This window comes from Crocuta crocuta, unplaced genomic scaffold (genome assembly GCF_008692635.1).
Source record: "Crocuta crocuta isolate KB4526 unplaced genomic scaffold, BGI_CrCroc_1.0 scaffold234, whole genome shotgun sequence".
Classification (NCBI taxonomy): Eukaryota; Metazoa; Chordata; class Mammalia; order Carnivora; family Hyaenidae; genus Crocuta; species Crocuta crocuta.
Window position 1 is genome coordinate 921,134 of NW_027529647.1, and position 15,744 is coordinate 936,877.

General features: G+C 48.2%; 1 protein-coding gene across 1 annotated transcript in view; it reads right to left on the reverse strand.

Annotated features, from left to right (window-relative positions):
* The window catches only part of DNAJA3 (DnaJ heat shock protein family (Hsp40) member A3), a 43,422-nt gene that overhangs the window by 4,323 nt on the left and 23,355 nt on the right, over positions 1–15,744 (reverse strand). The window contains exons 3-10 of the mRNA XM_077762758.1: positions 15,654–15,737; positions 14,746–14,940; positions 13,535–13,687; positions 9,983–10,130; positions 8,890–8,954; positions 6,867–6,995; positions 6,226–6,341; positions 3,948–4,045 (exon numbers count right to left, since the gene is read on the reverse strand). Coding sequence (XP_077618884.1) covers positions 3,948–4,045; positions 6,226–6,341; positions 6,867–6,995; positions 8,890–8,954; positions 9,983–10,130; positions 13,535–13,687; positions 14,746–14,940; positions 15,654–15,737 — 988 coding nt within the window. The remainder of the gene's footprint in view (positions 1–3,947; positions 4,046–6,225; positions 6,342–6,866; positions 6,996–8,889; positions 8,955–9,982; positions 10,131–13,534; positions 13,688–14,745; positions 14,941–15,653; positions 15,738–15,744) is intronic.

Genomic DNA, 15,744 nt, shown 5'->3' on the forward strand with positions numbered 1-15,744 from the left:
TCCGAAGCAGGCTCCAGGCTCTGAGCAAGCTGTCAGCACAGAGCCCAATACGGGGTTCGAACCCATGAACTGTGAGATCATGACCTGAGCCAAAGTCAGACACTTAACCGACTGAGCCACCCAGGTTCCCCTACATTTACTTATTTTTGAGATACAGAGGGAGACAGAGTGCAAGCAGAGGAGGGGCAGAGAGAGAGGGAGATACAGAATCTGAAGCAGGCTCCAGGCTCTGAGCAAACATTCAGCACAAAGCCCAATGCGGGGCTCGAACCCACAGACCGTAAGATCATGACATGAGCCGAAGTTGGACGCTTAACTGACTAAGCCACCCAGATGCCCCTTATCTTTATTTTAAATTTGGATAAAAGGACTCCTTCAGGAATAAGGTTTACTGGCAGGGACATCAAAGGCTGTAAGCACTAAATCTAAAATTGTGAACCAGGAATAAACTACGCACATAGATGATAAAGTCTATAAATACATTGTTTTTCTAGCCTAGGGCTGGAGGAGAGACCGGTCCTTACAGATGTCCTGGACATTCAGGTGCCTTCTGGTCTCAGGACAGGATATAAACAAGGGTGCTTGGCATCCCAAGCTTATTTAAATATAGCCAGCATGTGACTTGTGCCTTTAGAATAAAGAAGAAATGCCCACTCCAGCTGAATGAGCACTACACGACCATTTCTAGTCTACACCTTCAGAAGGTGACCACAGTCAGAAAGGCTGCTCAGTTAACACAGAGGGCCAGCCCGAGGCCACAGGTCTCTTCTTTCCTGCGAAGAGCTCGTACTCCCATCCCTCAGAGCACCTCCCAGCCGACGGAGAGAAAAATGAGTACAAATAAACTCAACCAACATTTCCTGTGAGCCCTGTGTCAGGCGCCATGCAAGGTGCTGGGGATTCGAAGGAGAAGCATGACAGCTTAACAGGCAGGGATTCCAACTTAAGAGCTTCCTGATGGCTATTTACACGGTGATCCCAGGGGAAAAGTCCCAGGAATATGGGCCACCTTTCTGGGCCAAAATGTTTTTTCCATCTGCACAAACTCCCAAGTGTTATGAGAAGGGTCCAGCATGTATCTGGGTCTTAAGGCTTGCTGTCTTCTCCCGTTATCTATAAACTGCATGAAGGCAGGGCTCTCTCTGTGCATCACTTCTTGGCATGTAAAAATGCTACAGGAACATATGTTTGAAGAAACAGGCCGAGAGGATTCCAGGAGCTGAGGACTGGGGTGCCCTAGAGGGGGAGGGGCAGGCCTATACTCACAGCCTGACTCCCCGAGCCATCTACATGCATGGGCTGAGCCAGCAAAGTACCTCTCGTTCTACTAAAATTTTGTCTTTTCCTTCATCTTCCTCCTGCCACCACCCTGTGTAAAGGTCAACACTGCCAACTATGTCAGAGAGGAGAAATGGCAGGTGGGATTCCCAAATAAGGAGCTCAGGAACTGGTTTCTACACTTCAAGGTACACATATGTTTGTGTTGTCACCAAGAGGACCCAGAAACACAAACAGTGAGCCACACGATCTTTAACTCAGTCTCGCAGTAACAGTTTCCCGACTCCCTGTGTCTTTTTGCTCAGCCCTGAGGACTAAGAGTCCCTAAGCACACGGTGTCTTTCTGATTCATGGTCTGGAGAAGAAGCAAGGGTCAGCTGTTAAGGTTTTCACCAGCTGTATTAGGGACCAAAAATAAGCAAGGGATATTAAATCCCGCAAACATTTTGGGTCAGTTTCCTATTAACTGTATTCCAAATGCCCTTCAGGTGCCCTTTCCCCTAATGAAAACACAGATGCCCAGGAATCAGTTTTCTACCTGATGGCTCTTGTCAGTTTCTGAGGGCTCCCTGACTCATGAGTATTTGCAGGCTGTTAAAAAGTGATCTGAGTGACACTTTATCCCACGAAGTAATGATACCTGAACATAACTGCTTCTAATATAACTTCAGCTTAACTTTTGTTAAATGCTTGAAATAAGAGATTCAGACTCTACTTAAATAAATACAACCCACTGTTAGTGAAGTGTCAGGAAATGGGAATTATAAGTACTGTCACATGTTCACATGCAGATGGCAAAAGTAGCTGCCTTCACAGTATAATGAAATTTAACCATGTCTGGGCAGCATTCTTTGAAGCCAATTCTAAGATTCTTAAATGCTATTTAAAAAATTATGTCTGGGGCACTTGGGTGGTCAGTAGGTTAAGTGACTTTGGCTCAGGTCACGATCTGGCAGTTTTTGAGTTCAAGACCCGCATCGGGCTCTGGGCTGATGGGTCAGAGCATGGAGCCTGCTTCGGATTCTAGGTCTCCTCCTCTCTCTGCCCCTCCCCCGCGCTCTCTCAAAAATAAATACATTAAAAAAATTATGTCTGGGAGCCAAATCTCCCACTAGAACACAACTCTGAAATGACAATGAAAGTGAGTAGGGAAAAAATAATTCGGCAAACCTACTGCACTTTACAAACAACTTTTCAGAAATGCACTCAATGCATGCATCAAAGGTAAACTATACTCAACAAAATTATGTCAATAAAAATTTAAAAGGAAGAATTGGCAAAGTGTCTGGCACACCAGAGGTTCCCAATAAATCCAGGCTGGATGAAGGCAGAGTGAACTAGCTACGAGGACAAGGAACCATGGACGTCACGAGGGTTCAAAGGGCACTCCTAAGCTGTTTGATCAACTCCCAATTCAAGCCACCAAAAAAGAGTTTAAAAAAACACCAACATTCTAATATAGTGAACAAGGCCCACGTCATCACCCAGGGCTCACAGGGCCGACCTCAAGCGCCCCCACAGCTGGGAGAGGAGGAAAATCTCCCATGCCAGGTGACTGGGAACATTCGCAATTCAGGAAGACGCTGGAGCAGCACAACTACAATTACGTGCAACAGCTATTTCCACTTTTCAGTGCAAGTGCTATAACAAGAATGTAAGAAAAAGCTGGGTACCAAACCATTCCATGTTTGGTCAGGCTCTAGACAGGCTTTGTGGGGGCTGCTTTGTCACAGATGACTTGGCCCCTGGATGCCACAGGAGCCCAGCAAAGTTCATGCAAAGGCAGTTGCTGCTGGGACCTCCAGCTCTGGGCTCCAAGACCAAGCCCTCCCTCTCCACTGAAACCCACCCCCAGCTGCCATCACCTGCTCCGAGTGACCACATACTCTCTGTTGCCGTCCAGGCTCTGAGGACACAGGAGGGGCACCCAGGACCCACACAAGCAGAATGATGTAATGAGGAGGAAACCTGTGCAGCTGAGGCCAGTTCACCACACAGCCTGCCCTGACCTTGGCTAGAGTCCCCACCAGCGGAGGACCACAATCTCCTCTGCAGAGCCCCCACTTCCCACGGGAAGAGGCGGTTAGGCCAAGGCAGCCATCACCGAAGCCTCTGCTTGCCGGCATTTCGGTATTAAATAGCTAGTATTTAAAAACACTCTACAGATAGAGCCTGGCATCTGAGCTCAGGGAAAATGCGGCATCTGTTCACTGCCAGACGAAATCAAAGTTAGACATGCTGTGAACAGGCAGGTTTGTGGTCACGGGACTGCTTTCTTTTACGGCTGCGGTAGCTGTTGTTTACAAGACACTCTGAAATCTTGGGGAGGCGTTCTGGGTCAGGATTGCATAAAGCCTTCCAATACGCCTTCTCCTTAAGCTGTAACGAGGAGTCTCACGTAGGGATGTGCCCAAGGTCACAGGGCGAGTGGCAGAACCACGGATAGAACTCAGAACAGCTCTCGCAGACACACGGCTGCCCTCCGGCAGGAGGTGAGCAGGCACTCTCTCACCTCCGCACACACGGGGCAAGTCCGAGCGGCCAGCACGAGGCCGCTCCTGGCTCACAGTGCCCCTCTGTCATGCTCCCCACAAGGGCAGACCCCAACGTGCTTCTGAACCGTGCACCCCCCAAGGACTGAGAGGCCTTCCGCGTGGTTGCCGCCTTACCCGCACTTGTACTGGTGACGCCATTCACTGTCCCCTCCACCTCAGTCTCATCCTCAGCGTAGCTCAGCATCAGGCTCTGCTGCCGACTTGTCAGTCTCCTGTGCACCAAACACAGAGAGTGTTTCCTCTGAGCAGCCCTTTAAATGATGGGCTCGGCCAGTTTCCACATGAGCATGTGGGAAACGTGGGGACACAACAAGGCAGGAGCCCCCACCCTGACCCCAAGAGCAGCATCCTCAAAGCTTCAATGAAGAAAACCTGAATTACACTGATCATGTTGAACACTGCATAACGTACCAAACTGTTGAATCGTTATGCTGTACACGTGAAACTAATGCAACACTGTATGTCAATTATACTTTGATAATAAAAATTTTTAATTTTTTAAGTATTTATTTTGAGAGAAAGTACACATGTGCATGCATGTACAGAAAGACAGAGAGAGAATCCCACACTGTCAGCACAGAACCTGATGAGGGGCTCAATCTCATCAATCATGAGATCATGACCTGAGCCTAAATCAAGAGCTGGATGGTCAACCGACTGAGCCCCCCAGGCACTGTGATTAAAAAAAAAAAAAAAAAAATTTTTTTTTAAAGAAGAAAACCTCCTAAAATACCTTAAGTTGTTTTTAAACACCTGCCATGTCAATGAGAAAGAATGAAATCTGGCCATTTGTAGCAAGGTGGATGGAACTCGAGGGTGTTAGCAGTAAAGTAAGTCAGGCAGAGGACAGATACTGTATGTTTTCACTCATAAGTGGAGCAGGAGAAACTTAATGGAGGACCATGGGAGAGGAGAAGGGGGAAAAATTAGTTGGGGAGAGGGAGGGAGGCAAACCATGAGGGACTCTTGAATACGGAGAACAAATTGAGGGCCGGTTGGGGTGGGAGAGAGGGGGGTGATGGGCATGGAGGAGGGCACTTGTTGGGAAGAGCACTGGGTGTTATACAGAAGCCAACTTGACAATAAACCATAGAAGCAAAAATATATATCAAAAAATAAATAAATAAATAAATAAATAACACCTGCCATGTTACTAAATAGTTTACTTTAAAAAGCGAGGGGGGAGGGGGCTCTTATAAGTGTTTTATGTAGAAAGTTAACTAATTAAAAGGAGCACCAGGGGACACCTAAGTGGTTCAACAGGTTAAGTGTCCGATTTCGGTTCAAGTCATTTGACCTCACAGCTCATAGGTCTGAGCCCTATGTCAGGCTCTCTGCTGTCAGCGCAAGCCCATTTCAGATCCTCTGTCCGCCTCTCTCTGCCCCTGCCCTTCTCATTCTCTCTCTCTCAAAATAAAAATTTTTTAATTAAAAAAAATGAGTGCCAGGGTCACCTGGGTGGCTCAGTCAGTTAAGCATCCAACTTCGGCTCAGGTCATGAGCTCACAGTTCTTGAGTTAGAGCCCAGCATAGAATTCTGTGCTGGCAGCTCAGAGCCTGGAGCCTGCTTCCGATTCTGTGTCTCCCTCTCTCTCTGCCTCTCTCCCACTTGTGCTCTACCTCTCACTGTCTCTCAAATATAAATAAACCTAAAAAAAATTTTTTTTTAAAAAAAAAAGGAGTGCAAGGGGGCGCCTGGATTGCTCAGTTGGTTAAGCGTCCAACTTTGGCTCAGGTCATGATCTCATGGTTTGTGGGTTCAAGCCCCGCGTCGGGCTGTGCTGACAGCTTCGAGCCTGGAGACTGTCTTTGGATTCTGTGTCTCCCTCCTGACCCTCCCCTGTTCACGCTGTCTCTATCTCTCTCTCAGAAATTAATAAAAAAAAAAATTTTAAACAATAAAAAAATAAAAATAAAAAAGGAGTGCCAGAAAGCTTCCCCGTCCCCAGTGGAGTCAGTCATGCCTGTCCCAGATCCCACAGCACTCCACTCAAACCTTTCTCCCAAAGGACACAGACGGCATGCGCCATGATCCAGTGACAGATCTGCCTCTCCCACCAGACCCCCAGTGCCCTGAGGGCAGTAATGATAAAATCAACAATAGCAGCTATGGTTAATGTTCCTTATGTATTACTCAATTTTCCAGCAACTAATGAAGTCAACTTTTTATGATGCCTACTTTGCAGATGGAGAACTTGGGCAGGACACACCTGACTGTAAGAGAGAAATAACCTTCATGAGCCTCAGTGCTTACAGCAGCGGAGCCACAGCGGGCCAGGCAGTCTGGATGGGCCTAAGGCCTGGCAGGTAAAAAGCCCTCAAAACTGGGTCCTGCTGGGTGAGGAAAATGCAGAGATCGGGCGGACCTCACCATGGTTACGTGGGCACGCACTTTGGAACTCTTATCTTGATGTGAATGTAGTGATCTCCATAGCCGTAGCTGTTAATCCGGGGGATGCCTTTCCCACTCATCCGAATCTTCTGGTCTGTCTGAATCCCGGGGGGGATCTAACAAGAAAGGAAATCTGTGGTTTTCCTTGGCCTCCAGTTGCTCACATGGAAACATTTCACTGCACAGGCTTACTCCTTGGAAAGAACTCCCATTCAGGTTTCTAGACAACCACATGGAAACTGGTAACCCGGGGTCCGCCTGGAGCAGAGCCCAGGACAAGCACGTGGGAGCAGGCAGTTCGGGCAGCCCACAAGGAGGAAGGAGGGAGCACGGAGAGTGCGACCTGGGAGGGTGCAAAGCCAACACAGACGCACAGGGCTGGGGCTGCTCCCTGATGCCAGCAGAGACGCGGATGCGACCCAGGGCCTGCCTTCACTGGTGATTCCTTCATCAGGGTCTACAGTCTGTGATTCACACCCAGGGAGTGGCCTAACGTTCCTCTGCCTCCCCCAGACCTCATCGCTGAGTCTCCCACATGCCGCTCGTTCCCAGGTTCTAGCCACTTCTCAGCCGGTTCAGAGAGAGGGAAAAAAAAAGGGCAATGAAGGACAAGAGTGGCAACCACGTCCTAAGCCTCTTACCGTCACGTTAATGGTCTCATACAGGCCTTGCGCTCTGGCTGTCCCCCCAAGAAGAGCCTGAGCTATGGAAATGAAGAGGTCGGAGTGGATGTCTGCACCGTCCCTCCGAAACACGGGGCTTTTCTGCACCTGTGGTCCAAGCAGGAGAGATGTGGTTATGTGTGGAGAAGTCCTCCTCGAGACTACACAACAGACCCTGTCTCAGCAGCCTGGGCACAGGTCCCGGCGAGCCCTACACTGCTTCTGTGCTGATAAGCACAGTACTGAGGGAGAGCAGATACTTTTGCCAAAGCAGAACATGACCCCAGGCTCTGGGAGTTACAGGGCAGATTCATTTCTACATAGCAACGCACGAGTGTCAGTCTCAGATCAAGCCGTTCCAATGGACAAATAAGAAAGTAAAACTGGCTTTTTGAACATTAAAAAAAAGAGATCTTACTCTACTGGAAGGTATAAGGAAACACAGTATTTTCCAAACAGTCATCCTGTACAAACAACCTTCAAGACAGACGGGCGGCACTGGAATGATTCTGACACACAGGCACTACTATCTGGGCCTCAAAGACACTTCTTGCCTTGCAGGGATTTCCCCTCTCTCTGTTCTGGTCTGTCACTAGGTGGGAGCAGGGTCTGAAACCCCCACCGAGCCCACTGTAAAGCCTGGCCTATAGCCGGCTGCCTTTGTCTTTGATTTCTCATCTAGCACTTCATGCTTTATGGTATTTTTACCTACCTGTGTTTTAGATTACAAAATATTTCATACACATATGAACAGGCAAAGTAGGGGTGCCTGGATGGCTCAGTACATTAAGCATCAGACTTTAGCTCAGGTCATTATCTCTCAGTTTGTGGGTTCGAGCCCCGCGTCGGGCTCTGTGCTGATAGCTCATAGCTTGGAGCCTGACTGGGATTCTGTGTCTCCCTCTCTCTCTGACCCTCCTCCGCTCGTACTCTGTCTGTCTCTCTCTCAAAAATAAATAAAACATTAAAAAAATGTTTTTGAAGAGGCAAAGTAAATCACATCACACACACAGAGCATGCACAACCCAGACGAGGTAATAAAACATCACGATGCAGTGAAGCCCCCAGCTCCTCCCCCTCCAGGTGGGCCCACGCTGAATGCAGTAATTGTCATTCCTACATATGTATGTGTCCCCAGATAACATGCAGCACCCAGTGATGTGCTTTCAAACTGTTCATAGACAGTCTCCCACCCTGTGCCTGCTTGCAATCTGCTTTCTTTCCCTCACTGGTAACTGAGAAGTCTCAGTTGTGCTGAGCATATGGCTCTGGCTGCTGTGAGGCACTGTGGCCACAGCACGGTTCTCTCAGCCACTCTCTTATCTGAGGGCAGCAGGCTGTCATCAGTGTCTTGCTAATATGAGTGAAGGTGTTTTGCACAGAGCCCGTGCCTTCCCCTGTGGCATAACACGGCTTTCCTGGGGCACTGGCGGAACTGTGGGGAAAGGAACTCTATCTCCCTTACCATCTCCCGTCTCAGAAACCAGGTCCCCTCTGCACACAGTATGTAAAACTGCACCTTCAGTCCTTACCATCCCCACTAACAATTTGATACATAAACTTAAAATCACAAGGAAGGGCGCCTGGGTGGTTCAGTCGGTTGAGCATCCGACTCTTGGTTTCGGCTCAGGTCACGATCTCATGGCTTCATGGGTTTGAGTCCTGCATCGGGCCCTGCGCTAGCAGCAGAGAACCTGCTTGGGATTCTCTCTCTCTCTCTCTCTGCCCCTCTCCCACCTGTGCTGTCTCTCTCAAAATAAATAAACTTTATAAAAAAAAATCACAAGGAGATGCGTTCCATATTTTTATGTGCCCTGTGTTTTCCAACTTGTAAACATCTTGAGGAAACTCTGTTCTGTCCAAACCCAGCACAAAGGCTTGATGTGATACAGGTCTCACAACCCCACCGAAGTGGCCACGGCTCCCTTGAACAGCTCCCATGAGCTCCCACCTCCCCCCAAGAGGGCAGGGGCCTGAGAAGCTGTGCGAGCAGAGCACCCACCCTGAACGTGATGAAAATTTCTCTTTTTCCTACAGGCATCCGCACCGTCTGGCCATCCTCGACTCCTGTAAGGACAAGAGTTCAAAGGGAACATTTACTTGGGGGCCTCCCAAGGGGTTTACTGCCCTAGACTGCCTCACTTGTTCCCGTCAGTGAGGAACAACACAAGTATCCGCAATACATCCAATGAGCATAACTTCTCAAAGGTGCAAGCACAGCAACGGATAACCAAACAAGAGCACCTTCAATCTGTTTATCCAAGTTCCCTGGACACCTGCTCTGACCAGCTCTGTGTCGTGTCAGTGAGTTCAGGGTCTAGTAGGGGAGACAGCTATCGCCCAGATAACAACACTAACAAATGTGTCATTGCAGACAGAAACACGTTCTTAGAAGGAAGGACAAAGGACATCTAAGGAACAGGGAGAGTTCCAGAAGTTGCCGTAGAGAAGCAACACTCAAGCTAGGAGCTCTGAGAGAAGAGGTAACCCACTAAGAAAAGAAGGTGCAAGCGAGCTTCAGACACAGGGAGTGACGTATGCCACGGCTCCGTCCGGAGAGGCATTACAGCCCGTTCGAGGCCCTGCATGAACATCAGGAAGGCTGCAGGGCAGACTACAGGAGGGAAAGCTGCAGAGGCCACAAGGGGCTGAGACAGGTGGCAATTCTTGCCCCAGGAGTCACTGCACAGTCTTGAGGGCAAGGTGACATGATCAGACTGCCCTGACAAAGTCCACCCCGGGAGCAAGAGCCAGCTGGCGAGAGCAGTCACGGGCTGCCCTGGGGGCTGGGAGGAAGGGGTAGTGGTGCAGACAGGGCTGGCCACGGGGACAATGCTGGCTTCGTTGAACGAAGGTGGTGAAGGAGCACCACACGGGAGCAGAGCGGGCGCATCAGGTACTTTCTGCCCAATGTGGCACGCAAGGGTAGATTTTAAGGACAACTAGTACAAAGAGGAAAATGCAAGGAGATTCTAGCTCCCCCTCCAGTCTGGGGCTCCGGATCCTTCACCACAGCTTTGACAACAGCCCAGTCACAAGGAAACGAAGGCCCCAGCTCTCCCAGCCCCGGGTGCGTGGAGGAGCCCAGGACCCACCAGCAGGCACGGGGATCACCACTTTCTTCTTCTGCTTGGCCTGTCCGGCTCCTCTGCATACCACGCAGGGAGTCGTAATGATGGAGCCTCGGCCACCACATCTCCGACACGTGGAGCGCATCACAAACGGGCCTGTATTTATGGTTTCCTGATAAAGAGAAGAAAAACGGAACTCTTAAGTACACAGGTAAATTCTAAAGGCCACGCCTCCAGGAACACAATGTACGTCAGAGAAATGTTTCATTAAAGACTTGTGTTCTGTGTGAACACGCACTAAAACATACCGCGTAAGGACACAGGCCCACACCTTTCTCCCAAAGGACACAAACATCATGCAAGATGATCCAGTCAGAGACTTGTGGGAAACACTCTGGCAGCTATGAAAACTTTGTGTGTACCTCTGAGGGGCCCGTGCCCTACAGATCACACTTGTGAAACAGCGTGCATACGGGTGTCCCTTGCAGCCTGGGTGGCCACCAGGAGTGAGGTGCCTTAAAAATCATGGTGCACCCATGTAACAGAACGCTGCACACGGGTGAGAAATGTTTTCTGAGCAAATGGCGCGGCACTGTGTGCAGAGCGCTACCTTGAGTTACTGGAACCTCCACACAGATGGCTTGAAACGTGCATGTCCATCTAAAGCAGGACACCCAAGGGTGTCACTACAGCCATGCCCCTAAGGAGGGTGCCTGGAACATTTTGGGGATGNCAGGCTCTGAGCTGTCAGCAAGGAGCCCGATGTGGAGCTCGAACCCACAAACCATGAGATCATGACTTGAGCTGAAGTTGGACGCTTAACCAACTGAGCCACCCAGGGGTCCCTTTACTTTAGAATTCTGTACCATGTGCAAATAAATGTACATATACATTTTTAAACATACTAAATTTTAAGTTAAAAACATTTTAAATATAAAATGTTTAAATATTTTTATTTTAAAATAAATTTTAAAATATTCAAAAATTTTAAATATTTGTCCCAGCAATTCCACCTTTGGGGATCTGTATCACAGAAAGAAGAGGCATCAGATGGAAGGACATACATGTAGAGGTATTTCCTGTAGCCCTGAAACATAAGTATTAAGATGGAAAATGAGATCTACAGATTTCAGCCTGAAGGAATGGTCATGATCCATCAACGACCAAAGCAAGTTGCAGAACAAACAGTATGTGTAATATATTCTCATTAGAAAATTTTCACTTTAGGGGCACCTAGGTGGCTCAGTTGGTTAAGCATCCAATTTCGCTCAGGTCATGATCTCATGGTCCGTGAGTTCGAGCCTTGCATTGGGCTCTGTGCTGACAGCTCAAAGCCTGGAACCTGTTTCAGATTCTGCATCTCCCCCTCTCTGCCCCTCCCCCATCCGTGCTCTGTCTCTCTCTGTCTCAAAAATAAACAAACACTAAAAAAAAAATTTTTTTTTCGCTTTAGAAGAAATTTTTTTTTGTGAAGACAGGCGGAGTTGTGGAAAGAATAACTCAAGCTATGAATCTGGAAGTCCAGGCAAGGGGAGATTAAAGACATTTCTTTATGTATTCCTCTGTTTTTTGTGCCACAGCAAGTATGTATTTGATAATTTGCAAAAAAAAAAGTACAGGGATGCCTAGGTGGCTCAGTCAGTTAAATATCTGACTTGATTTCAGCTCCGTTCAAGATCCTGGGGTAGTGGGATGGAGCCCTTTTTGGGCCCTGTGCTGAGCAAGGAGCCTGCTTTGGATTCTCTGTCTTCCTCTGCCATCTCCCTGCTCCCTGCTTGTGCACTCTCTCCCACTCTCCCTCCCCCCTTCCGTCTTAAAAAAGAAAAAAAAAAACAAAACAGTGCCAAGAAGTTATGTTAAACCAAAAAAGCAAACAATTTCTAGTGCCCAGTGAGCCGGGGGGTGGGGGTGGGGGGCACAAAGCATAAGGCCCCACCAGCTGTGGGAGAGGCTGGGGGCTGGGAGGCCCCTGAGGATGGGGGTGCACAGGGAGGGTGAGAGAGGATGACGCTCCAGGGGGAGCAGAATGAGCAGTACCACGCCAGCGAGAGGGGCTGCCTTCCTCCTTGCTCCCGGGGCACCAGTGGTGGGGGCTGGGGGACGATGGGGAGGACCAGCCCCCCTCTTTCTTCTCACATGGCCCTCAGATACAGTGAGGACAGGGCAGCAACGGCCTCAGGGACCAGACTGGCTGCTCTGGGTGGTCATATCTCTCTTTGTTTTCTCAGCAATTGCTGTTGTTGGGTTTTTTTTAATTTTTTTTAATGTTTATTTCTGAGAGAGAGAGAGACAATGTGAGCAGGGGAGGGTCAGAGAGAGAGGGAGACACAGAATCGGAAGCAGACTCCAGGCTCTGAGGTGGCTGTCAGCACAGAGCCCGACGCGGGGCTCGAACCCATGAACTGTGAGATCATGACCTGAGCCGAAGTCAAACGCTTAACCAACTGAGCCACCCAGGCGCCCCTCAGCAATCGCTGTTGTAATCAGAGGGGCACTACTCTTTAAAATGTATCTGCTCAGCTCCCAGAGGCTTCAGGAACGCCTGTAGAGAGGCAGTACCCCATTTGTCAGTCTCCTACAATCAACGGGGTGATCTGGAGCTCAGAAGTCAGTATGTGCCTCACCACAAATTCCTCGTTAATCCCAAAGGGAAAATTAGTAACTTTACAGTGGAGAAACCTGGTGGGCCCTATCTTAACTGCCTACTCATGACCCAATGTCACGTCATCACTAATGGGACAACTGACACCTCCTGACTCCTGACATGATCAACTACACCTCTGGGGTGTTTCACCAAACTATGTAATCTGAATCTTGTCATGAGAAAATATCAGATGAACCCCAAATAAGGGGCATTCTACAAAACAGCTGGCCTATAATCCTAAAAATGTCAAGGTCATAAAGAAAAAGAAAAGCTGAGAAAGCATTCCAGATTAAAGGAAACAAAGGATTTGACACCAAATACTATGCAAAATCCCAGCGTGGATCCTGGACCAGGAAAAAAGGACATTATATGGACAACTGAAAACATGAGAATGAGTACAGATAATGGTATCCTATCAACATTAAATTTCCTGATTGTGACAACTGCATTGTGGTGGCGTAAAGGAACACTTCTTCTTTGAAAATACACAACAAAGATGACAGAGCAAATGGGACAGAATATTAACAATTGGTGAACCTGGGTAAGGAATAATAAAGTGGCTCTTTATATCATTCTGTACATTTCTATTATGTAAAAATCTTACCAAAAAAAAAAACAACAAATAAACAGTATACTTCAAGCAAAATTTAACCGCTTCCTGCAACAGTTTCAAATTACCAAAATATCCCGAAATGTATTTTCAGGGAAGACAGCACAGTATCACTGATCAAGACAGAGCACTCTTGGAAAAACAAGGTTCCAGATAAAACAGTCCCACCTAGTCAAAGACTCTCAAAAGCACCAAACACTGCCGGATAACTCTCCAGGGCTATCCACAGGAGCATAGGAAAAGAGCCGGTAAGGGGTGTGGGTGGGCCAGAGGGGAGGGACCCGGGGCAGGGGTGGGGGTGGGGGGGCCTGCGTGATCTCACCATGCCGGAGCCACCGCAGTAGTGGCAGTTCTGCATCTTGGTGCCAGGCTCGTTCCCCTTGCCGTCACACCGCTCGCAGGTGTCAGTGATGTTCACGGTGAACTCCTTGTTGACCCCCTTAGCAGCCTGATTAAACGTCAGCTCCATGATGTACTAAAGAAATCAGAGGGCAGCCTGTCATCTTTCTTTTCGTTAATTACCAAAGTGATCCTCTACTTTGAAAGTAAAGGAGGGCGGTTTCCAGTCACCTTACCTCTTCTTTTAAAGCAGGCTTTATTTTTTAAAGCGGTTTTACATTTATGGAATTGAGACGGAGGTATCAGGATTTCCCACATACCCCCTCCCCCTGCCCCCACACATGCACAGTCCCCACCGTGGTCAGCATCTCTCACTGGGATGTATATTTGTTAACAAGGATGAACCCACATGGACACATCAAAATCACCCAAAGCCCATTGTTTACTTTAGGGTCCACCCTTGGTGGTGTATTTCCTAAGGGCCTGAACAAACATATAAGGACATGTGCCCATTATTAGAAAACCATAGAGGACTTTCACTAAATGTGAAACTTCACTACAAATACTCTGTGCACCACCTACTCATCTTTTCACCCAGCTACTTTACTTTTTAACTACTTTTTTTTAACTTACCTGCTCTCTGCTAAGTAAGAATGGATGGGACTCGACTGATTCTGACCTACTCCTCAGGATTTTTAAAAGTGAATGTTTAACTGAAAATGCACTTTTCAACAAACTATTCACAAATAATATTTGTACATAGTCCTTACAGACAGCTGGAATGATCCACAATCATAATTTAAGTCATAAGACACTCCCCTCTCTTCAACTCTAATAATATCTTATTAGGACATAAATATGCAAGAGGTAGATTTGGTGGTGTGTCTCCCTACTGGATTGAGCTCTTCTAGAATAATGCAGCAGGCTCTAGATAATGGACCCAAATCATGGACCCTCAGAGCCTTAGCCTTACGCTGACTGATTAAGCAATTTTACAGCTAAACAGGATGTACATACATTACCTGCATGGATTTTCTTAAATATTGGGATTATTTCCTACCAAAATGGCTGCCTCCAGATCATTCCATTGAAGCTGCTTCGCTTTTTTTTCTTTTTTGAGAAAAAGAAAGATAAAATGTTTGCCTCACATTGAGCAGCTAAAATGTGAATGATTCTTCAAGACAAGGAGCTTACCTCCTGAGGCTGAGTGAATACACTCTGGAAATCTCCAAAAGAAGAGGATGAGAATTCCCCAAAGATCTTCCTGAAGAGCTCCTCGGGGTCGACAGTGGGGCCCCCCTTCCAGTAGCTCTGTCCCGAAGTGCCAGGGTCGGAGCCCGCAGAGCCATAGGTGTCATACTGCCTCCTCTTCACTTCGTCACTCAGCACCTACCAGAAAAGGCCCAGTGGTCAGATGCCCTCAGGACTCCTGAGGCCCAGAACACGGCACAGGTTCACACTGAGTTCAGATAACGGTGCTGTTTCAGCATTAAATTTCCTGGCTTTGACAAGTGTACTGTGGTTAACGTAAAAGAATGTTCTTGGGAAACACACCCTCAAGCACTGAAGAATACAGCAACACGGCGTCTGTGCCGTACTCTCAGATGGCTGGGGGATGTGCGCACACACACATGCGGCAGATACACGAGACCCTACGGAGCCGGAGTCCCTGCAGATGCCCCAAGTCTGGGGAGAAGGTCACTCTGGAATGGCTCCACAGCCCGCCACAGGGTATGCATCATCCTCCTGATTACATTTCAAGCTCCTCAAGGGCGGTCTACTTTTACAATACACACCATCCCCAAACACAGAGATGCCCTACGGAGGGGGTCAAAAAATGAGTGTGGAATTAATTAATCCAACCAGGGGCTCCCAGACCCAGCTATAAATCCAGATGACCTGGGAACTCTGTTAATACAGATTATTAGACCTTGTTTCCTGAGATTCCTGGGAATCTTTTCTTTTCTTCAAGGAAGTAATCTGGTTTGGGGACACAGTCTTCACACTGGACCTTATGACATGTCAACTCACCCTGGGCAGCACACTCTGATGTACCCACGCAGCTGAATGACAGTGACTGCACACACAGGTGGATGCATTACCTCATAGGCTTCTGCCAGCTGCGAGAACTTCTCCTTGGCTTTGGGATCGTCCTTATTTGTGTCTGGGTGGTATTTCTTGGCCAGCTAAGGG